The sequence below is a fragment of the Tetranychus urticae genome, chromosome 3 (assembly GCF_039701765.1).
Source record: "Tetranychus urticae isolate SD_2017Ah chromosome 3, NJAU_TeUrti_SD_1.0, whole genome shotgun sequence".
NCBI classification, from domain to species: Eukaryota; Metazoa; Arthropoda; class Arachnida; order Trombidiformes; family Tetranychidae; genus Tetranychus; species Tetranychus urticae.
In genome coordinates this window covers 22,855,595-22,880,276 of record NC_142960.1, presented here as the reverse complement: position 1 = coordinate 22,880,276, position 24,682 = coordinate 22,855,595, and the positions used below count along the sequence as shown (strand labels likewise).

Sequence of the window (24,682 nt, the reverse complement as noted above, 5' to 3'; positions counted from 1 at the left end):
GAAACCGGTCGCGGAATAACGTAAATCGCACAGATATTGAATTTATAAGAAAAAATTACTTGGAGCTTTAATAAGTCGGGTTGACAGAAAGTGTTATTGACAATTTTTGTTAAGTTTTTAAGCTTTTTCAAATTTCGATTCAGGACAGAACATTCAGATTTTCTTCACCAACATTAAATATACGCTCTGCATCCAACTTAATAGCAGTTTCAAGTTCGGAGAAATAACTAGCAACTGTGTGAGCCGAAGTGAACTTAATTTCAATGATTTTTCTCTTGACAACTAATGAGCTTTGTTTAGTTCGCTCTTCTCTAAAATTAATAATATTGGTAAATGAGCTGTGGTCGCATTGATAAATAAACTTGTCAGACTTACATCTTCAGAATCAATACTAAGCATGATGTGTTGTTGAGCTGTGGAATCTTTGACATCCCAATCATTCATTTCGATGTTTCTTTTGATGACGTTGAGTGAAAGATGCAATTGTTGCGGTAGTATATGTTGATGGACGTGGTGAGGATCCATCAAGAACTCTAAGTATTCCTATAGATTTACAGATGGATCTTTTGTTTTTGTTAATTTGATCACTTGTATGTCGTTGTTAATCATGATGGTGTTTTCGATGATGAATATTCAAAAAGATGATGTTCAACTAGTTAACACAATAGCCAATATTCAGGCTCGGAGCTTAAGTTATAAAATACTGAGGACAAACAAACACTAGTCAGCAAAGCGTGACTGGGCCCATAACCTATTGTTTATGAATTCAATAAACACAATTTGAATCAAAATAAAACAATCACACGGCCAATACTCACACCAAATAGACACGCAGTCAAAATATTCAATATAACGTTAGTGAAAAGTCAGTTTCATTTTCAATTGCTTAAAAAATTTCAATAAGAGAGAATACAGAAATATTACCAACACCAAAATAATTCTATGAAGGGGGATTTTTTGTTTTTTAAATTACCAAATTTTCGAGATTTTTGCCTTCGCATGCTACAGTGTGGTGCAGTCGTTTCTCAAAATTTTCGATTGTTTTTGCGCACATTTCAATAGAAGTAGAAGAAAAGGCTTCCTCCATACCAGTATTGAGCGATTGTATAGTGTGGGTTTGATTTCTATAAACTTTATCTTTTTTATGGCCTCAAACAAAGTAATCTATCGGATTGAGGTCAGGTGAGTAAGGCGGGCAACTTAAACCTCGTTAAACTTTTGAAGGTATCCCAGGGTAATCACACGTCCATAGAAAAAGGCCAAATGACTCCAAACTGTTACTCTCTCAGGATCCAAATGTATAACAATACTAAAGCCCGGTTTTTGCGATTACCAATGACGCCATTTTTGTTGATTGACATATCCTGAAATTTGCTATTGAAATTCAACAGTGAATATGATCTTCTTTAGATCAATTTCACCTGATTTGATTTTTACCAGCATAATATTGGCAAATTCGAATCTTTTGGCTGCTGTATTTTCTTTGATGGGTTGATGGACCTTGATCTCATAAGGCAACAATCTGAGGTCCTTCCTTATTATTCGCACCACTGTTGATTGAGATAAATCCAAAGAAGAGGTAATTTCTCTTGTTGATGTCGTTGGGCATCGATCATATCTTCCACCATATTAATGTCCTCACTAGAGCGTGCTTACTTCGCTCGACCAGTCCGCCGGTCATTGTCATCCAAAAGAGAGAATTTTTTGAAACAAAAAATTAGTAAAGGAAATTCGAAAAAAATGGCTTTTCAAACTCAATTTTCAATGTATTGCGTTGTTGATAAACCCTCCTTTTTTGTTTTGATTGGGTCTGATATTGTCGCTGAGCCAAGAAACACCTTTTCATCGGGGATTAATTATGACCTTAGCAAGAAAAACGTTCTTCCGGTGTATAAGACATAATTTTAAAAAATTTTCTTCAAAAACACGTTTATACAAAATCCCCTGACGTGGAAAATATCTCTGACTGGTTTGCAAGTGAAAAAATGGTAGATAACGACATAATCGCAATCTAAAGATGAAACTGACTTTTAACTCGCTTGTAAATGAGTTTCTACAAAAATGTTAAAGATGATGAACGAAGCAAAATGACCAGATTCAACTTTAAGTAAATTAACACCAATAAGAAAATACAAAAAAGATACATAACTAGTAAGTTCAAATACACTGAACATACGACAAATACACACCATACGTGTTTAGGTGACATTTTAGGTATTTATACTAGGGTAGGTACGGTAGCCCTTTTGAGTCCTCGATGCGTAAGAGATTGGGCGACAGTCAAGATAGACGAGTGGAAGAAAACCAAGGAAAGTGATTGCTTTAGGGATGCATGTTTGTTTATAAAGGGTGTTACACTTAACAGCCTGCAAATTTAGAAGATAAGAATTAAAATTGAGCTTACCTTAATCAAAAAATTTGTTGATATTGATGAAATTGACCAATTGGTTTTGATTTCCTGTCTCTGGCGATTCATTATCTGTGTTCATTCTCATCAATATCAACAGATTTTAAGATAAAGGTAAGCTCAATTTTATTTTTATCTGCAAAATTTGCAGGCTGTTAAGTGTAACACCCTTTAGCAAAGGGTTGAAAATGTGTTGAGGTTAGCTAGATTAGGTCAATAGTAAATGATTGAAGAAAAGATTAAGCTATTAGATTGAGTGGTTGACGTACAGTGGGCACTTTGCCTAGGACTTTTTAGGGTTCATAGTGCATGGAGAAACTGAGGTTTTCTTATGGCTTAGGAGTTTCACAGATAAACAAATATTACCACCAGATTTTTCTTAAGGGAAGGAAACAACTGATATATAGAAATATCGAGGGATATCAGAGGTCCCTCAGTCAGTAGCTGCACATCATGAAAAGGATGGGAAAAGGTCAAAATAAGGGTTTTTCATAGTTTACTTTGAAATGACTTATCAGGTCAAAACTAATTATGTATCATTGAGTTTATGATGATTAACTATGACTGAATTAAGTGTTCAATATCAGTCAAAGTCATTCTTGGTGGGTTTGAAGGTGGACAAGGAAAAAGTTCAAAAAAGTCAAAATTTGAAATGATTTTAGATTAAAGGTAAATCATGACTAATAAGTCACATTTAACATTGAATAGATGAAGAGGTTAATTTAAGTTATCATAAATCAAGTAAAGTTCATGTTTTCAACCAACAAGTTGAAAACTTCAGGAAATTCAATAAGATCAATCATCATTAAACTTCAAAAAATATTTGTTATATTTTTTGATACACTTGTATCAAAGCTTTCAATATCATAAATATCGATATTTGAAAAATACTCATATCGAACATCACTATAATCGCTATTAAATAGCGTAAAATTTACTTGACACCCTAATGTGACCGAAAAATTGATTTCAATCAAATATTCTCATTGCGATCTGTCTTACGTAGTTTCAAAAATAATCGGAGAGTTGGCAGATTCGGCTCTCACTTATTGATTTGGTTCATTTTGAATTGGATCAGTACGCAATTGGTTGAACACGAAATGCTGACTTTCATTTTCGCACCGATTGACTTTTGATGATTTAAAGAGTATTTTTAATAAATGAATTGTAAAAAAAATGATTAGAACAGATGAAAATTCGATGAAAAAACGAGTTTACAAAACTTTAAGTTCTTACAATTATATAAATCCCTAAAATTGATTTAGACTTTTTGGTTTCACTTTTTAAGTTAATTGATGATGATTTAAGGTGAAAGTTTTAGGGAAACTTTACAAAGGCAAAGGACACTTTTTGTTCAACAAAACAATCTTTTTTCACTCCCGTCCATTACATTTTTCATTTTAATTGAAACATCGTATTCAAATGACCAATAAAAGGTTGCAACAATTTGATATTTTTGTTTACATTGAGGTGAAAATGAGCGGGAAATGAAAAAATATGATAAAAAATATTCAATCACAATCTAAAGCTGATTAATGTTGTAGTGTAGCAATGAAACAGTTGATAGTTGATGTTAGTATGAGTATTGTTAGTGATATGGTTAAACTGGTTGCCGATGATGATTCCAGTTTATTGAATGATCTTCTTCGATCCGTTTTAAAAGCATCAAGTAAAGGTAAAGAACGAGATTCTTGTTTCTCCTTTGATATTGCTTCATGTTTAGGTTCATCCTGACGACTTAAACTTTTATCATCACCAAGACTTGATCTTGCTGAGCCTGAAAAAGAGAAGATAAATGAGTCAAATTGAGAGTCTAGAGTTGATTAGTTTCATCCATAATTACCTTTCAGTACTGGACCATTATCCATCTCTAATGAATCAACTTTCAGAAAAGCCGTCATTTCTATCTCAAATATCCTGTTGGGATCTGGATTAATGATTGAACGCCGGCGTCGACCATAGCCTAATTGATTATTACCACAAATGACCTGAAGAAAAGGATCAAACATGAATCAATAATTTATCAAAAATTGTGTCAATTCTTCATGACTGCAAGCAAAATGATCAATCATTCACTGGCCAATCTATAAAGATGATTGTATTTAACTATTTCACGGCACTTTCAACAAACATTAAATTGTAATGAGACTCAATTAGTATCATGCGATTATATTGATAGCTTTGGCTAACTTACTCCTAAACACTCTTTTAAGCAAACGTTAACAGTTCCAACAAATAAGACATAATTTGATTCCGGAAATTTGAATGCTCGAAATTTGGCAACAATCGAATCACCGCCATCATTGGACTCGAAGTTTGAAAAAATGTATGGATCAATTGAACATCTGAAACAATTTTGAAAAACAAAAACATTAATATTTGCAAGATAAATACAGATTCAAAGGCTGTAACTCTAACAAGTCTGTAAGTTAAACAAATGAAAGAAACAATGCTTTAAGTAAACTTGAAAATTGACCATTTAAGGAAAAAAACATCACCTAACACGGCAAACAATTAAGGTGCGATCGATAAGATTTGAGAGTAAATTTTCGTTTCAAGTTATGATAAACTCATTCAATTTTTAGATAAAACCAGCTTCTGAAGTCACTTTTTCAAGAAAGCTAATTAAACAATTTCTATTAGTTTTCAAAATCTCTGGAAGCTGCCGAAAAATAAGTTTCCATCATGTCAGCTCAATAGGTTGATGATATGCTGAAGCGGATTATTTTGATTTCAATTTACTATTGATGCTTAGATCAATTCAAAATTTACTTGGAACTAATTTTCAGTCCATCTTCATCGATTATGCTTTTTCACAATTGATTTCACTTTTAGTGCAAATGATCAAAATAGTTGTACTTCAAACAGATGAAAATGAAAGATTGAAATTTGAAAAACTCAAGGGACAAAATGAGAGCTCAGCTCATCGGTAAAACTGAATCTTTATCAGCTGAAAATATCCCTTTACCCTTCTAAGATTATTGTTTCCTCTTGTTTTCTTGGCGTATTGTCCGTTACTTTAAGATAACGAGCCAATAAACCATAAACTGGTGCACTTGTATCATCCAAATAAATGACCATCTCAAGAGGAGTTCCTGGATGAACATTCAAAGCTGTATCAACGAAGCGTCCATTCTGCCGAACTCCAATATTGAGATAAGGAATGGGCGCGTGTTCAGTAATATTACCACTGTAATCAATGAGTTCTCTGTAATAGAAAGAAAATTTCAGTTAATTTTACTCGAAAACCTTTACCAAACTCAACTTACTCTACTGATTCGGTGAAATTTTCTGGCAACTCCCAGTCGTTGCCAGTTTGCCGACGTGATCGAGGTAAGCGGTAGGCCAAGTCACTGCGAAGAACACATTTTGGAACTACAACTTCGGCTGATTTATCAGGCCTTTCAATTATAACCCGATTGTAAAATATACGAACATCCTGTAGCATGAAGCAAAAAAAAAGTTGAATCAGGTGAAAGTTGTACAAAATTGCATTTAAATGTTTACCAATAACGTGATTGAGGTTGGACAAGAAAATGAATGATAATGAATGAAAATGAATATATCATCTTGTCAACATTTCCATCTCACGCTAATCCCATATCATGAAATGATATTTGAATCATGTAATGATTACGTTATGAGATATAATTTCACTGAAAAATTTGTAAACATTTACACACACAATTACCTTTAACTTATTTTGTATCCTAGTGGTTCCACAGGTGTAAAAGTTATCATCCAATGGAAGGCGAAAAACAGCTTTATCATTGAGTAATTCAGGTTGACAACCTTTTAAATTGGATTTGAAATGGAAACGTAAAAGAAACGAGAAAAAAGAAGAAATTAGTTGATGAGTTTTTGAAATAAAAATGATGATGGATGATGAAGTAAAGAGTTAAACTGGTGTAAAAACAAAAGAAGCTAATGAATGTTGCGGAAATAAAAGGTTTTCAAGAAGAGTCAAGGAAGTTATCATGAAATAAGCCAGAGATGATAAATAATATCCTAAGATAATTTGATTGAGATAAAAGTTGGACTCATCAATTGGCTACCAAGATACAGTAAAGAAAAGGTCAGAAGGCAAAAGCAGGAAAACAACTGAAATTGACTTTTAATACACTAATCGTCAACGTGATTCACTCGACACTTGTCATTACAAGTTTCAATTGAATTATCAAAGATGAATGTTATATCAAGTGAAATTGGTTGAAATGAAACCCAGAAAAAAAGATGTCTAATGTTCCAGGACATTGACAACACTCTTGACTCGCCTCAACACTGTTATCCGTTAACATGAAAGCCCATTGATATCAAGTCAGTCAACTAAAGGTTGATGGATAAACTTCAAATCAAATCAATAATCATTTGACTTTCATCATTGAATATTCACTTTCACCAAGTCCAACAGGTAAAATCTGAATCTCACTTTTCCATCAACTCTTGTTCAATTTTCACCATGAAATTTTTCCAATGAAAGCAATTTCTTTCACAACAGTTATCTTTGAATCTTTCAGTTTAATTAACTCAATCAAATCAAAATCAGAATTTCTTCTTCCATTTGAATTTCAATATTTTTCAACATTAGACATTCAATGGATTCAAGTTGCCATTGAAATTGGATTAAGTTGAATAACCTAAAGTAACAAAGAAATGAATTTTCATTTGATCAACAATAAAAACAGTTATCACTTGATAATGTATACAATTTATACATGAAATTAATTGTTATTCAACAGAAAAAAGTTCATGAATCCATCTCTGAGTAGAAAGTTTTCTCCAACAAAATTATCTTTTCTCTTTCAATTGGATTCTTTTTTTCCTTTAACCCTGCAAAGTTGAAAACAAGATCATGCAAACTTCAACTTTTGATTTACCTTTTCTTGCTTTCATCTGATTCTCGTAAATTCATCTCAACATTTAATTTTACCATTTCAGTATGATACAATGAAATGTGAATAAATGAAAGTTGTTATAACAAAGTTACAATAGGGTTACCCTGTAGCGTGCAAGATGAAACTCAACATCTTGTTCATCATTTGATATGTAAAAAAAAGTATGATGAGATGAGGAAGAGGAGGAGGTCATGATGATTCTGATCATGTCAATCAACAAATCTGTAAGTTAATTATTGCTCACAAAAAGCTCTTTTCATTGTATTTCCTGCTATCAATTTTCATAATCAACATATCAACTGAAAATAATATCTCAACCTTTACATGCCATGATTATGATGGAAATGATCAGAAACTGGAACTGAAATAAAAAATAGTTATAAACAACACCCAATGTTATCAAGAAAGGTCATCATCCATTATCAAAGTACTTTAAACTTATCATGTTTTCATTATTGTTTCACATTCTATCGTTTTTACTTTCACTTTGATAAACAGTTGAAATAGTGAAACATTTCAACAAGAAACATTAATCTTGCCATTTAACACCGCACTCGATCAGTAAAATGGTGAAATCAATCTCATTTCAATTCAATTAAAAGCTTATCAAGTTCATGTTGAGACAAACAATGATAACAATAATAATTCAGATAAGATATTAACACTTTATATCTAAAAATCGTAAAATCGTTATTTCAGTTCTAAAAGTACAGTTGAAAGTGAAAGGGTTTTAAAGATGTACAAACGGATGATTTATTGAAGTTTTGTTTGGTTTGGTTTGAATCACAACAGAAGACAAAACGAGAAAATTGAAACAGAAAAGAGGAAAAACTAAAATTTTTTGTATTTTTCAATATTCACTGACTTACGATTGTATGAAAAGTCAGATTCAAATATAAAAGATTATTCAGATTTATCGTTGCTCATTAAACTATCATTCATACTTTCTGCTGCTTTGTATCATATCGAACAAAGAAACGGAAAATATTTTTGGTGAGATTTCATGAAATCTAACTTATTGATGAATAAGTGACATACTTGTATTGAATGTATTGATTGACCTTTCAATTTTGTATCGAGTTGTTACTGACTTTTCATTCAGCAAATCATTGATTACAAATCCATTTGTCACACACAGTTTATATTCATTTTGTCAACCTTTTGTTTCGTTGAGCTATTAAAATACTTGCACAATAACATGTAAAACGAGTTTGGTGTTGATTTTCCCTGACAGGTAAAGAATAAGTTTAATCTTTTCCTTAGATTCTCTAGGAAATTACCCTAAATTAACTTCTTTCATTGCTATTTACTTTTGTGCCTTTCATTTTGGTTCATCATCTTTCTTTTCCTATGGTTGGTTCCACTTGCTCGACTCTCAAAAATGCTAACGAACTCTTTCCTTCAAATCTTTCTCGTTGCAAATTCACCTTCGTCCATCAATCTTTTCCCATCTTTGCAAGTTATCTATGCTCAGAATGAGAAATGAATGAAGCTGGATTAAGACTGGTTTTTCAGTTCATTTTTTCACCAGAAAATCGCTTTCAATATCCAATCAACAAAAGCACTGGAAAAACTGTTATCAATGTTAAGTAGACGAGACTAGAACTTGGGTCTTGTTAAAGGTTACAACAAACTTCAGTCTCATGGATCATAAAATTCAACTTAATCTTGTCAGTCATTTTCCAACTATTGAAAATATTACAACATTCAAGTGACAAAAATGCTGTCAAGTTTGATGAATAGCTAAACGACACCGAAAAGCCGTTCAAAACTTCATCAGCCACAAACTGTACTATTACAGTATTAAACACTGAAAAGACAATGAGATTGGTACATTGATCTTTTCGAGTTCATAGTTTTTAGAGAAAAAAATTCCAAATTTCTGATCATTGATGTTCCAAGAAATAAAGATTTTTCAGTAAAATGAAAAGTCCAACTTGAAATCAAAATGACGAGTGAAATTGGCCCTTGAACCCGTTATTTGTCAAAATAGCTTTTCTTTCTTAATGGACTTTTCAGGCAAAAAAAGATTTTGTTTTGAACCAAAAAAAGAGAAAAGGTAAAAATTGTCTAGAACTTCTTCTTTCTCCAAATGACATTAAATGTTGACTTAGCATCCAAACTAATTAACCTTTTTTGTGAATATAATCACACGTTTAGCATGTTAAGGTTAGGTCAGTGTAAATGGTTTGGGTCAGTTTCCTGGTCTTAAAATCGAAGGTTGGAAAAGTGGGAAAAAGCGAAATCGAAAGGACAGTTAAATGGACAATTAAAGAAGCAGGAAGAGTAATTTAACATTTGAAGGAAAAAATTTGTTTCCATTGTTAATGGCTATTCTTGGCAGTAAAACAAATTACTTTATTGTTGACCGTTGACACCACAAATGATACAATTACATAAAGCATCAGTTAATTACTTCATTGAATCCTTCATATCAATTGAATATCAATACAAATGAACTCTCAAACGTTTAGATATTAATTTTAGCTTCGCCTTTTCTTTTGTTTTTCATCAACAATTTAACAATCAAAGTGAACCTTAATTGTTCACTTTTCCCAGCATCTTTTTCACATGCGATTAATTTGGGCAAAACTGAGCCAACAAAAAGTTAACTCAAAGATAACCAAATAAAAGTAAATGCTTTTAATTTTCATCTTTTTACGCTATTCACATTCATCGCTCTCTGTTAACTAACCTGAGATTAAATCTTTGGGAAAAAAAGGTAAAGCTGAGGGTTTCATGATAATCAGATAATCAACTGCAATTAACTTACATTACAACCAGAGAGGGAAGGAAGGTGAATAATGAAGAGAAACTACTTACCTGGATAACCTTTTAGCTTTTCCAGGTAAATGACCACATTTGGATTCTCCTTGGTAATGCCAACAGTTACTTCCATTAAAGTTTCAGAGCATTTTATTTGAACTAAATCAAGGAAACAATATAAATATTTGGTTAGTTAAAGAGTTAATAAAAAGTGCATTTAAATACATTTGATCACCAGAAGACATGAACATTTTATCCAAACCTTGAAAAACGAATGAAAAAGCATTTCCATTCAACTTCTGCTTTTCCATCCACGCAAATCTGATTAAATTGTCATTTCAATTAATTGCTACCAAATACAATGTACAATGACGATGGAAATTCCGTCATTTTGTTTGGCGAAAACATTGAATTTCCTTTTAAAATTCAGAGCGGAATGGGAAAGTTGCTTCTAACAAAGATACTTGAAAGATGCTTAGCATCAGAACTTATGATTTCGAGGTTTTTTGCCAAAATTGAGTTTCTAATGTTCAGTGATTAGATGATAATTACAAAATTCATGTTAGATGTTGAAGACTTTGCGTCTTAATATTGTGTCTCGATTTTGATTGAAATGATTCTAATGACTTAAATAATGTTTCGATGTCAGGAATTGTCATGTTTTGTGAATGGAATAGTTGAATAGTTTTTGTAGATGATGAATTTTCGGAAACTTGATAAGTTTTCTTATGGATTGATAATCGGATAATTTTGAAGTTCTTGTTGCTGAATTGTGAGTTTTGTTTTTGTTTTTCATTGGGAAAAGTTTATCATGAACTTAACCATCCATAGCTGAGACAATAATTGTTACCAGTTATTTTGTTAATCAATTAGAGACACTCAGTTGAACCATAAAAATACGTGAGATAATCTGATAATCAATGAGAAGAAAATATTCTCAGAACTTGAGTGTTTTCTTTGCTTCTTTTTTTCTGGTTCAACTTGACAGATGCAGAAAAAAACACAGAAAACAGAAGAGTAATTCAATAACCATGATAATGTATTCAACTTGTAAGAGTTTTAAGAACGAACTTGATGAATTGAAAATATTGAAGATGATCAACTACAAGAAAAGATCACATTATCTGTATTATTACGTGTTCAATTGGATCAACAATGGTTGGTGGAAACGTTAACATCCGCAATGTTAACCCTTTTTCTGTCTCTTATTTTTTTCAGTTTCTTCTTCTTACATGATCACTAAATCAATGTCAATGAAACATCAACAGATTATAAGAGTTATCAGATAGTTGATCTTTTCATTTCTGTTCTAGTTATTTCATTTCATCTTTGTTCAGTTCTTTCAACGTTCCTTCCCCAAAAAAATGATCATTCAAGAGCAGCTTTATTCTTATTCTGTAATAGTTTGAGATAATTTTCATGGCGGAAAAAATACCTAAAGAAAAGTTCTCAACGGATTCCATGAAAGAAAAAAATGATCCCGATTGTTGTCTGTTGGTGACAGTTACCCATTATCAAACCTGATCAACCGTTTTTCACATTCATAAATGAAAAATATGTACTTTGATAACTTGTCAAATCAACTGTAAAAATGAAAATTCATAGCAAAAAATTAAATTCAATTGACAATTCAGTTTCAATGAATACTTGGTCAACTTGAACACCTCGACGGGAAAAGTGTGCTAACGACAGTAACAGAGACACAATATTTTAATCGTTACATGAACATTATTATTTTTATCTTCGTCTTCATCTCTTTTTCAGCACTCTAGTGAGTGATTGCTTGAGCCACTCTGAGCAACACTCTTTGTTTTGACAATGATTTTGACAAAAGCAAATTATTTTGATTTTCATGGTAAATCAAATTAGATGATCATGTGCGGTAATTAGAAGTTTATAATTGCTCTTTTGAGCCTTTAATTACAGAATGGGTAAGTAAATGAATGGTTAATCAAGCAACCAGGATTAGACTATTCATTTGATTGGTTTGTTGATTGTGAATGTCCTTTACTTCAACTTCTTTGTCAATCTTAATTGTGATTTTTGTTGATTCCTTTCCAGGCCATTGACTTGTCTATTGTGTGGTTAACTTGTTTAAATCATCAACAACATCATCAGACAATAACATCATTGCTACCAAATGAAGTTAATTTTGTTACTGATGGAGGCTTTTCCAGGTAAAATTGTAAATCAAAAATTCAATTTGATTAACAAGTTTGATATATAAAATGAAATAGTTTAGACGAAATTTTCAGTTAATTTTAAATATTCTGAAATGATAAACAATTATCATTAAAATGCTCATCTCGTTTCCTACCTTCAATTCAGGTCATCGACTAACTTATCAATAAAATGATTTCAAATTCAATCATTTTACTGTTTTACATGAAAATCACATCAATCTGCTGTCAATTAAACAGTAAAAGATTAAACTTAATTTCAATACAATGTATAAATGATCAGACAAAGCCTAAGATTAACAATTAGCATAAAAGCATCATGACTGTCCAAATAATCAAAATTGAATCAAATGAATTAATGCAATAGCTGAGTCTAAATGTTGCAAATTGTAAATTAGTAGTTAAGGTAAGATGATGATAATGATGGGAGAAACTCAAGTATCCATAATTAGACTTGAATAGTGAAAGGAAAGAGAGTGAAGAGGAAGTCAACACCCAGGTAGGTTTGAAAGGTAAGACAATTTTATATAAACTTGGTTAAGAGTTTAAAGTGAAAAGATATTCAAAAATGAACAAAGGAACCAAAAAAAAGGACAGAGATATTTGTCTTAACTAGATGCTGGTTAAAGAGGTTAGTTACTTTTTTTGTTTCAGTTCACTTTATTTTCCCAACCTGACAAAAAAACAGGTAAATGTAAGTTAACAAGAAAAGCACAAAAAAGATCAACATTTTAATGTTGAATGAATGTGAAAAGAGCAATTTAAAGGCATTTTGTTGGAGCTGCCATTTTAAATTATATTTTGATGATATTTTTGCCAATGAAACACTTGCTATCATTAACTTTCTCTCATCAGAAATTCATAAATCAACTAATTTTGTATGATTACTGACACAAATTAAGGTACATTTATCACTGGATTCAAAAGATTTGTAAAGTGCGAAAAGCAAGGCTCAAGAATTGATCGGAATCGTTGAATGGCAAAAGAAACTCAATTTAAGGTTCTTTTTGCTCTAAATTTTAAGAATGGAATCAAAGAAGTCTCATGGAAAAGATGGGAAATCATCTTTCAAAGGTTATTTCATTATATCGATGTTGATCAGTGATCAGTTAACCTAGAGAATAGCGATTTACTCTTTTTGATGTTGAATGAATGTTATTGTAGCTTGTTGAATGGGTTGATCTTGGACCGATTAAACATCAATTTTAAGCTCATCATTCATCTTTGTATCATCATGTTAGGAAACAAAACTAATGAATAATCCAAAGACGATGATGATGATGATGATAAGCAAGAGAAAAAAAAGATTGCCTCAATTAAAAACGACATGGTCGGTTAAGCTTGACGGAATGGTAAAGACTCAAGACTCAGACTTGACTCTATTATGTATATAAAATGAAGAAAGTCTAAGGTTAAATTATGATGTTAATGGTTTAAAATTTATCACTAAATTACAGCAAAACGATTGCTTCTTATGCTTCAAGAGTTAAAGTCTACTTTTTTCAAATTCAAATCCATGATTATCCATCAACTAGTCACTCAATTTCACCATTATCACCATCGCCATCATTATTGCTATCAATTTAGGAAATCAGTTTGACTATTTAAAATAATTTCAACAGGCAAAATACAAAGTACAAAGATGAATATACAAAAGTGTCAAATATCAATGTTTACAATGTAGACATTGGCTTGTAAAATGTAAATAAACTGTGCGATATCAAATGCAATTGAAACGCTTTTCACAGTTCTTTAAATCCTGTTAAGGATAAAAATAATTTCATGACAATATCAAAGTATGGACATGAGGAGATAATAAAATTCAATTGAAATGATGGCGATGATAACAATAAAAGAGGTTAACTGTTATGGAAATTTTTTCTTGTTTTCTCAATTTTCTTCTTCTTGTTTGGTGTTCATTTTGTTGACTTATCATTTCTCAGGTTGTTATTAGGTGAGAAATGTTATTCATTATTCATCAGAAAACTGTGATTGTCAGAAATGAAAGGGAAATAATAATGATATCAAGATTGAGAGGAAGTAACTGAAAGTTGATAATAACAGAAGATGTTCAGGAAAGTTGCTCTTCTTCCTCCTCCTCCTCCTCTTCATCAACAGTATTTCATTGAGTAAACTAGTCTATCAAAATGCAGGCGTTTCTATGATTATCATCATCAACATGATCATTATCCAAAGGATGGTAATGAGTATGAAAAGAGCTGACTATTTAATTTGCAAACTTGACTTAAGAGGTTGCTTTAAGAGACGGGCGAGTTGAGACTCATTCCCAAGGCCAGTTTCCGTTAACCTTTTACAGACCTTTTTTTCAGAGTGAATCTTGTATTATCAGTTAAGTGAAAACTCACATCAAACCTTCCATGAACACAGAACTTTGAACACTTTAGTTTACTTTTTTTCTTCTTGTTGTGTGTGTATTTTCATTGCATCTTTTAACGCCTCTTGTACATGATGTTCAAGGAAATCATTTCAATTACGGAAATAGTCTCATCAATTTTATCATAAAATTTTAAGGGTAAACTGATAATTTTTTTGCCAGAAAAACATTCAGATGTTATATTTACATTTGAATACAATAAAGAAAATTTGCAAAAAATTAATTTTCTTTTTCGTTTGAAAATCAGGAAATTTCAACTGTTGAAATGAAATGAAACACAAAAATCAGTTGATATCGATTTACAAATTTTGTTTTTCCCTTCAATTTACAATATTCATTACACTTGAAACTCTGGTAATAATTATTTTTCATTGTTAATTGTTCAGATGATTACAGTTGATGATGGTTTAACTACAAATGAAATTAGCTTGAAAATTGTCTTTTGTTGGATCTTCAAAAATCAAAGTATTTTGTTTCAGGTTTAAAGTAATTGTAAGTCAAAGAGTCTAAAACTAATTGTTACTTTGAATGGCTATAATTACATTTAAAATGCGATGAAAGTGAATCTGATTATTTACGGTGATTGGGTTTTAACTTTACTTTTCATTTTTAAACACAATAAGGTTTATTAATTGACTGTAAATTGGTTAAAGGTTAGGAATAATTAAACATTGATTTGTGCGAGGTAAACACTATAAGGTCGCAATGAGAGTTGATGATTAACGAAAGATTTAGTTGAGGTTGTTTACAAAATTAACGTTAATTGTTACAGAAAAGTTGATTAATGTCATTTTTATGAATTGTTCTAAGGTTGATTGGAAACCTTGACAGTGATGTAACTGTAATTAGAATGATGATTTAGTGTAATAAAATAAATCTAAATAGGAATTGAATCCATTGACTATTGAGATTGCTGTGTGGGTTGTGAGTGTTCAATAACTTGAGTAAAAATGGTTAAGATGTTCATCAGCTATTGAGTTTTGTCAGGTTTAGGTTGATAATAATAACCTTGGTAGATGAACAAAATTGGCTGAAAATCAAGAGAAATATCAACAACCAAATAAACCATTACAAGGACCCTTAACAGTCCATAAACGGTAAAAAGATTACGCCCGATGATGATCGCAATGAATCAGAAATGTAAACCTACGAATCGAGAAGATCCAATTGAATTAACTCACAGATTCTAAATTAGAACAATTAAATGTTTGAAGTGATATCATGTTGAATGTTTTGTTGCATTCAAATTGCTGGTAAATGAAACCATATTTGAAAGTGGACAGCAATGAAATTGGAAAATTCAGTCAACTAGGAATTTTGAAGCTATTGAATCATTGTGATGATTATATGTTTTGGTTGCGATGAAAATTGTATGCAAATTGTACCAGCATACATTTAATTTGCTTAAATTTTAACTATTCCTCACAACTGATCATGATAATCAACTTTTGATCAATTATCAACGAGGCGTTCATCGCACCACTCAACTGTGAGTCAATCATATTTATATTTTAGTAAACAAAAAGCGTAGTTTCAAGGCCAGTTTGTCCTTAATCTTTAATCTCCTTTTGTCTATTCTGGTAAGACATCTAATTGTGATTCAATTGTTAACAATGTTGATATGGTAAAGTGAACGCAAATAAAGGAATTATTTAAAAACAAAAACGATTGGTCAACAAAAAGATGAGTCGTCAAGAAGTAAAAGGTAATTTCAAAGATTGGTATCAATTTCTGTTCTTTTGGGTTAAACTAAGCTTGAGTTAGGCTTGGTTATCAACACTTTTACCGCTTTTGTCAACATTTTGGTAATGATTCGAACTTTGTTAGTCTTTTCTTTTATCTCAATATATTTAGGTGGTTGAAAAGGAAACATTAATCATTGCTTTGAGATGGAAATGGTTTTCCATCTTAACTTATGACTCTTAACTGCCATTCTCAAGCTGATGTCTAATTTTTTGACCAATTTTCACCTTTGAGCTTGCAATGGCTTGGAAAGAGAAAAGATAATTTTCTTCCATTACTGATCTACTACAGATTGATGGTTAACAGGTAAAACCGTTTGAGAAATCCTTTCAAAGGTTGGTAGATCAAAAATAGATTATCACAGTTTTCCAGTTTGCTGATGAAAATGATTAACTGATGGAAAAAAAGGTTGAATTTTGTAAAGGCAAGGTTGCTTGAAGACATTGGCTTCTGGTGATCTTACAATAATATTGGGGATAAACTTGAAGTTATAAGTTAATGAAATTACCTTTAAAGTCACCAGATTGTGTGGTTTGGAATCCATGACGAGATGCTGATGTAATTGTTATCAACCATAGTAAACTAATTAACTTGTACAGTTGATCCATTGGTTGTTTGATGGACAAAATATTAAATATAAACACAATTAACACACAAAAATATACATGTGCACAATTCAAAATCGAAAAGTAGGTGAAATCAGTTTGAATACAATCAAAAGGGTAACATTTAAAACAAATATGTACAGTTAGCGATCAGTCGCTGAGAAAAAAAAAGTTGATTGTCAAATGAATTAATTAAATTGATGATAATCCAAAATGAGTGTTTTTTGAATAAGCGATTCAATACGACAAATAAAGCTCCAAACAGTGAAGAGGATGACAATCACATTCAAAATAACAGAATGGTGGATCAGGGAGTAAATACTGTTTTCAAGTCATCAGTCATAATCTTTGATTATACCTAATACTAAAAATTGACACCAAACAATTAAAGATCAAACTGTACTTCACTAATGTACAGATAAAACTAAACAAACTTGAGTGAAAAAAACAAGTTGCAAGAGGAGTTTCAATCCTGCTGCCACCTGTAATGAGTACGAGAAACGTCGTTACAGTGAATGTTAGGTGGTAAACTGGTTTCTTTTTATTGTTTCATTTATTAACAAACGTAAGTTTCATTGAAATTTAAAAGGTTACAGTTTTAGTTTGTCAATTACATTTTGTTTATAAGTTTCTGTTAATATTGTTTTTTGCTTATTTCAGTAGCGTGGATGACCTGGTCGATGGTGGGCTTGTGGTGGTGGATAAGGCCTTGGTGAGCTATATTTTGGTTTTGGCAATCCATGTTGTTCTGTGTAGCTTCCGATCTCCGAATCATATTCTGGCGAATATCCAAGTGGATGGATTAAATTTACAATCAAATTTATCAAGTCTCCTGGTAGTTTATACGTTTCACAAAAATCTTTGATGAAATTTGTTATGAGAAGCTTGCATTCAGCGTAAAAGTCTTCCACTATTCCAAAAAGAGCATCACCTTCACTTCCAGCTAAAACACCTCGTCCATCTCTAGATAAATTTTCAACTAGATAACAATTGTTTTAGATTAGTGTCTACCATCTTGGTAATGAAAGTTTGTCTCATAATGATTGATTGATCATTATTTGGATATTGATGAGCAAAGACGCTATGCTTGGATTCGCCTTGCTTTCAGAATACAATGCAGTTGATTGATTTGAGAAACAATTCAGAAAAGGACAAAATCTTGAACCATACCTCAATAACTACAAACTAATTTCTCATACGAGTTGTTCATTGATTTATATCACACTTTAATTTGCATAAGTGGTCACATATTGATTCGCATGTTTACATTTTAGATTGAAATTTTTGGATCAACGGACTATGAGTTATTACTCAAAAGCAAGTATGGATTGCTTGGATTGTCATGGATTGTTATTAAAGGCTAGAATGGCTGGTTTACTAGGAACACAGAATGGATACTGTCTCACCAGCTTCTTAAATTATTTCGCACTCAACTCAATTTTAACTTGCTTATGGCTAATAGATTTTGATCAAAATCATTCAAATTTATAAAAACTGCTTACCTTCAACGTTTTCCTCAGTTTTATCGACGATGATTCGTGTTTCACTATTTGCTTGAATTGTAGATAAACATATTAACAGCAGCGCAAAGAAAGCTAATCGAGTTATTTGAGGCATGGTCACAATGAGCAAAATTACTAAACTAAATGATAATTTAGAAGATCAGAAAAATATAAACTGTTCACGAACCTTACTGAATAAAGGTTTTCAAGCAGAATAACCTTTAATTTCTAATCAGTAAATATCAAATATGATAATCTAGTCCAGTTTCCTGATATATATCATCTGCATATATAAATTATATCAATATTTGACATAAAATTTTGATTTATATAATTCTATGCTTTACTATTACTTTTAAAAATGCCATACTGTGGGATTAACAAGGAAGTCATCGAATCAAATTTTTAATCAGATTTCTACTCTTTTAATATTTGAACTTGAAATCCGAGGAATCAGCTTCCATAACTGAATTAACCTGATTTATCCAAAACTAATTTAGCCTAGACCAACAGGCAAACTCATTCACGATTAATACAATTTGTTTTGACTTCACATAGGAAAAGTTCATGCTAAGGGGAGAAACCATTCATAAGTTTTTAAAAAATAGCCATGAATATGCATTAACATAAGAATCATGTTATTTCACCTTAGTCTGTCTGTTAAAACTTATTGTTTAAAAACTCTAAATTTTAAATATGAAATATCATTTCGATTATTGGTTACTTATTGAGATAATCATCATGAGATCTTCAAATTTCAATGAATCGTATTTTGACTCAAAATTTTTGAGTTTCCAACATTTTAACATTCAAATTGAGCGCCATCAACTTCATGCGGAAAGAGGTTGAAATAATGGGGAAAGAAAGTGTTTCCGCTTCTGGATTTTAGTGTTGGTCTCGTTGTTAAAGGTAAGGGTTTCTCATTTTATTTATGATTCTAATTTACAATTAACTAATTGTTTTTCGTATTCATTGTTTATTTTCTACAGTTATTGTGTCATCTTTAAAGTTAAGTTTACATCATGCCTAAGCAAATCCAAGAAATCAAAGATTTTCTCATCACCGCAAGACGGAAGGATGCCAAATCTGTTAAAATAAAGAAAAATAAGGATAATGTTAAATTTAAGGTACGATGTTCAAGGTATTTGTACACCTTGGTTACACAGGACCGAGAAAAGGCAGAGAAGCTCAAGCAATCTTTACCTCCTGGACTTCAAGTTAAAGAATTAAAGTAAATTAATTAATCGGAGATGATCCTGCTTTTCAACTTTGTAAAACCTTGTTCTATGGTGTTTCTCCTGCATCCAATAAAAAGATGACAATATAAATCTATGCTATTTGCTATTTCATTATTATTTGGTAATTCTTTTAGAATTGTAAGTTTTAGTCATGTTCTGTTATTTTTAATTCTTGATGTTCAAGTCAAGATTTTCCAACTTCAAGCGGGTATGAAGCAGTGTATTCAGTTTCTTTAGTTAAACTTAACTCCTGCTGCTAAATCGGACCTAATTGTTCTTGATTAATTCAATCTAACAAACTAACCTATGGTTCTTGTCTCGATACTACACTGAAGCGCAAACCTTGAATAGTTTTATATTTGAGATATCTTAATGAAGATTCTAACTATCTTAATCTCATGTCTAGTTTGATGCTTCCGATAAATCATATTTTGTCACAGAATACCGGTACATATTTATCAATCGAGAATATTAGTCTCAAGTTGTTTGTTTTGCCGGATGGGTTGGTTTATTGTGTTAATTGAACGTTATAAAATGAAAAGAAAACAGTTTTGATAAATTGATAATCTTTGAAGATAATTATTCGAATGGTGTTGAAAATAAGCAAAAATTAATAATACAGAATGAAAGCTCGTTTCTTTTAATAACAGATTTTCCGGATGAATTAATTCAAATCTGAGTAAACAAATTTGGTTAATCTTGGTCGACTCCATGCGATATACTATTTGAAATCTGTATAGATCAATTAGATCTATTTCAATATTGTACTTATAGATTAGAAGCTTTAAAACGATCATCTTGAAAAAAACGTGATTATGATCTTTGAACAAACGAACAGGTAAAGGAATAGTACTTCCTATCCCTTTCTCATATCTTGGTCTCGTTGTTCAAGAAGTTATGTTTAATCGACTCCAATTAGGTGATGGCTTATCTTTAACAAGCCAATTGAAATCATCAATGGCATCCCAATTGTTATTTGTTAGGTCAAGAGTCGTCAATTGTAAATCTTCTTCAAAACCAGGATAAGTCCAGGAATATTGCGTGAAAACCAATCCAGAAGAATCTTCAATTATACCTCGACTGGTTAGGTGAACTTTAAACTGGCAATTACGACTCTGGTGAATCCTTAATTGATGGCACATTATTTGAAACGAACAATCGGAACAAGTATTAATGAACAGAGAGCTATCAACTGGACCAATATTGATCTCACTATTTGTACATTTGAACACGCTGACGGAACAAGGACGACCTTTGATATAAACCTTACAATTGGTTAAATTGATCAGCTGAATGTCTTTACCCAAAGATTGTGATCTTTCGATGATTAAATTTCCATCAACTATATCTTTGAAACCAAAAAAGGACCCAAAAATTAAATCTTTAGTCTCCTTTGACATTCCTTGGACGACAGGATCCGCAGAAGCTGCCATCACCATTAATGGCACTGCTTGAGCTTTAAACGAGAACTTTTTTCTTGGTAGTATTAGCTTTCTTTTACTTTCAATTTTATCTTTCATATTGTTGAGTATTTCTTGAGCTCTTCTTAAATTATATGCAGGAAGAAATATCTTCAACTCAGCAAAAAGATGTTTCAATTCATCCAGTTGATTAGTCAGCTGATTAAATTTTTCTTCCAAATGAGCTTTCGTCTTTTCATTGGCTTGGTCATCTTTGCTTTTCTTCAGTGAATCACCATCTATGGCATCATTAACATCACCACTGTCTACGGAATCATGTGAGCTATCGGTACCAACATTATCAATTACTTCTTCCAGCAATTTAGCTTTCTTCAAATATTCCTCCCACATGGCATCACGATCAGTTTGTTCCATGGTGAATTTGACGATATCAGTTTGATTGTATCACTTAGATATAATAAAAGAAAACAGTAGAAACAATTAATCAATTAAACACGTTAATAAATTTTCATAAAATTGTCTAATATCGATAATACAATCGATCTATAAAATCGAACATCGATTAATTGTAAAAAACAGTTGATATTTTTTTCAGAGTACATTTCTTTGTATCAACAATTTATTGGTTTTATGTTTATGATTTATTCTCGTGTTATTACTTGAATGTACTTTTTATAGTTACGGTGTTTATTAATTCAACTGAATACTGATTCAGTAAGTAATAATTAATGCTATTGCTTGATGAAATACTATCCCTCATATTTCTCTATTACAGATCAACTTGAGCTGTTTTTTGTTTCTACTAAAGTTTGGTTCTTACCGACTAATTTCAATTAATAATCATGGCGATGTACAAAGGAGCCGCTAGTGAGGCTGGAAGAGCATTGCAATTACAGAAAAAACGAGAAAAGGCCAAGGAGGAATTGGAAATGCGTAAAAAAAAGATTGAAGAAGAATTGAAGCTCTCAAGTATTGATAACAAATTCGCTGCTCATTATGATGCCATCGAAGCTCAACTTAAATCATCAACCATCGGTTTGGTTTCTCTCAATGAGATGAAAGCTAAACAGGAGGATTTTGTTAAAGAAAGAGAAAGAAAATTGGTTCAGAAAAATGAGCAAATGAAATTGAAAGAAATAGAAGAAAAGAAACAACAAAAAGAAAGGCAAAAGAAACAAGTAAGCAATGTTCTCAGTACCTTTGGATGTTTTCATTCTAATTGTTTTCCATTATCTAGATACAAACTCTGTCATTTAAGTTCGACGAAGAAGAGGAAGAAGAAGATGAAGAAGGAGCCGGAGAGGAAAAAGACCGTGAATCGGATAGGAAAGATGAACCAATTTCCAAATCTAATGATGAAACTTCTAGAAAGCCGGACACTATTATAAGTGAAGATGAATGTTCCATAGATAAATCCATCAGCAAAACAAATTATGACAGTCAATCTGAAGATTCAAGTAGTAATTTATCACAGGTATTGTTTGAATATGCCGATATTTCAAAATTTGCTACTTTTAGTCATTATATAGCTTTTAGCTTTATATTTGCATTTGTCGTCAAATTTACTCTTGGAAACTGAAAAACATCTGAAAATATTGCAAAAGTGAAATTAACTTCTATTAGTAGTTATTTAGTTGATAGCGATTTTTCACTGATAGTAGTTAGTGAACAATTGTAAATTTCATAATTTAAAATGAGGCTTTTTATTACTTGAAATTATGTTATTTTTATTTGCATCATTGCTAATTTTGCTTGTCTTAATCATTTAAATGTCAAAAATATTTGTTTTTTCTGGATTTTTAGTATTCTTTCTATAGCTTCCAATTAACAATCGAATCACGTTCGTAAATAATACTTTCAATTCAAAAGTAGGAAATAATAGAAAATATCTTATCAATTTAACAGCTTTTGAATTTGCAAAGTTTTGCCTTTTCCTTTATTTTCCCCATTTACAATGTAATTTCTTTTCTTTTTTTATTGTAGCCTCGAAAAAAGAAAAAGATTATGAAAAATCCTGAAGTTGATACAAGTTTCCTTCCTGATCGGGACAGAGAAGAAGAGGAAAAAAAGCTTCGTGAAGAGCTGAGACAAGAATGGGTGAAGCAGCAAGAAAAAATAAAGAATGAGGATATTGAAATTACATTTAGTTTCTGGGATGGATCAGGGCATAGACGAAGCGTAAAAATGAAAAAAGGAAATACAATCTATCAATTTTTACAAAAAACTCTGGAATTGCTTCGTAAAGAGTTCCACGAGCTTCGAGCTGTAGCTGCTGACCAACTAATGTACGTGAAGGAAGATTTAATTATACCACATCATTACACATTCTACGATTTCATAGTAACAAAAGCGCGAGGAAAATCTGGACCACTTTTTAATTTTGATGTTCATGAAGATATCCGTTTACTTGCTGATGCAACAGTAGAGAAAGACGAATCTCACGCCGGTAAAGTGTTAATGAGAAGTTGGTACGAAAGAAACAAGCATATATTTCCAGCATCAAGATGGGAACCCTATGATCCAAGTAAAAATTACGAGAAATACACAATTTCCGATAAAAAGTGATCAATTAAATCGTCGTATTTTTTGCATCAAGATGACACTCTGGGAACATAACGCATCATTCAAAGCATCATTTTTTGCCTTTTGTATCAGAAAATGTTTCGATATTTTGTTTCAATCATGGGAAAGCAAAGACGATGAGACTTCAACTTGCGATAACATTCAATGTGAAATACAGTCAAAATTCAATTTAAAATTGAAATTAATCAAATATAACCTAAAGCAATTTTATCAGTGAACAGATAAATTTGTTATTGCAACTGTATTTCAAATAATGCAATTGTCTATGTTGAAGAGTGAAAATTGATTCATCCTGAAATAATCGTGGAGAAAGTGAGAGTGTAATATCATGTTAATTAACTATCATTTTTCCTCTTGTTCATCACCAAGAAAACAGGTAAACAGATTAACATACGAAACGAATGGAAAATGAAGTTAACGCATTAGAGACAAAACTAATAAACTTAAGCGTAACCTAAATTAGCTAATACATAAATTTGACTCTTCCTTGTTTTATTTTTCAATTTTTTTACCTGTTATGGATCAAAGTTTGACAATCAAAATGTTCAAATGTGTTCAATTTAACCAAAATAATTGAATAATTTATTGAAATGAAAAATGACTCTAAATAGCCTTTCATTGGTTCCTTTTTGTAAATATTTAAAGCTTTTATCCTAATCGTCCGAAATGTTATTATTAAGGTTATTTTATATTCACCGATTAACTAATAATACCGATAATGATAATAGCAAATTAACTAATGAGTCCAATTTAATAAAGTGAAAGTAAAAGTGCAAATTAAACATTTTTAATTTACCTGAAAAGAAAATAAAAAGCTAAACTTAAAGAGTTTCATGAGATTGGGAAAAGTTAATGTTGAATAAATCATGTTGATTTGTTGATTTGAACAGTCTAAGATAACTGGGTTAATAAACTTTTTGGGAACAAATTGCAGTAAAAGATTCAAG

At 31.3% G+C, this 24,682-nt stretch overlaps 5 protein-coding genes across 5 annotated transcripts; 2 read left to right on the top strand and 3 right to left on the bottom strand.

The window, feature by feature from the left end:
- Positions 1–3,537: 3,537 nt before the first annotated feature.
- qsm (Zona pelucida superfamily protein qsm) lies at positions 3,538–17,408 on the bottom strand. Its single transcript, XM_015932834.3, has 8 exons — positions 16,895–17,408; positions 10,126–10,227; positions 6,099–6,199; positions 5,677–5,846; positions 5,376–5,615; positions 4,602–4,752; positions 4,251–4,395; positions 3,538–4,184 (listed from the first exon to the last, which is right to left on the bottom strand). The coding sequence occupies exons 1-8, from the start codon at positions 16,992–16,994 to the stop codon at positions 3,940–3,942; spliced, it is 1,254 nt and encodes a 417-aa protein (XP_015788320.1). The 5' UTR covers positions 16,995–17,408; the 3' UTR covers positions 3,538–3,939.
- Positions 17,409–17,509: 101 nt separating this feature from the next.
- On the bottom strand, positions 17,510–18,700 carry LOC107365289 (uncharacterized). The gene is made up of 2 exons (XM_015932772.2): positions 18,494–18,700; positions 17,510–17,970 (listed from the first exon to the last, which is right to left on the bottom strand). The coding sequence occupies exons 1-2, from the start codon at positions 18,606–18,608 to the stop codon at positions 17,648–17,650; spliced, it is 438 nt and encodes a 145-aa protein (XP_015788258.1). The 5' UTR covers positions 18,609–18,700; the 3' UTR covers positions 17,510–17,647.
- Positions 18,701–19,371: 671 nt separating this feature from the next.
- On the top strand, positions 19,372–19,821 carry RpL38 (ribosomal protein L38). Its single transcript, XM_089269767.1, has 2 exons — positions 19,372–19,402; positions 19,483–19,821. Exon 2 carries the CDS (start codon positions 19,516–19,518, stop codon positions 19,726–19,728), a length of 213 nt encoding a protein of 70 aa, XP_089125893.1. The 5' UTR covers positions 19,372–19,402; positions 19,483–19,515; the 3' UTR covers positions 19,729–19,821.
- Positions 19,410–21,566, bottom strand: LOC107365288 (tubulin-specific chaperone C). The gene has a single exon (XM_015932771.3). The coding sequence runs from the start codon at positions 21,564–21,566 to the stop codon at positions 20,619–20,621; it is 948 nt and encodes a 315-aa protein (XP_015788257.2). The 3' UTR covers positions 19,410–20,618.
- Positions 21,567–21,738: 172 nt separating this feature from the next.
- LOC107365287 (protein FAM50 homolog) lies at positions 21,739–24,470 on the top strand. Its single transcript, XM_015932770.3, has 4 exons — positions 21,739–21,866; positions 21,928–22,330; positions 22,390–22,626; positions 23,136–24,470. Exons 2-4 carry the CDS (start codon positions 21,995–21,997, stop codon positions 23,715–23,717), a joined length of 1,155 nt encoding a protein of 384 aa, XP_015788256.1. The 5' UTR covers positions 21,739–21,866; positions 21,928–21,994; the 3' UTR covers positions 23,718–24,470.
- Positions 24,471–24,682: the final 212 nt, after the last annotated feature.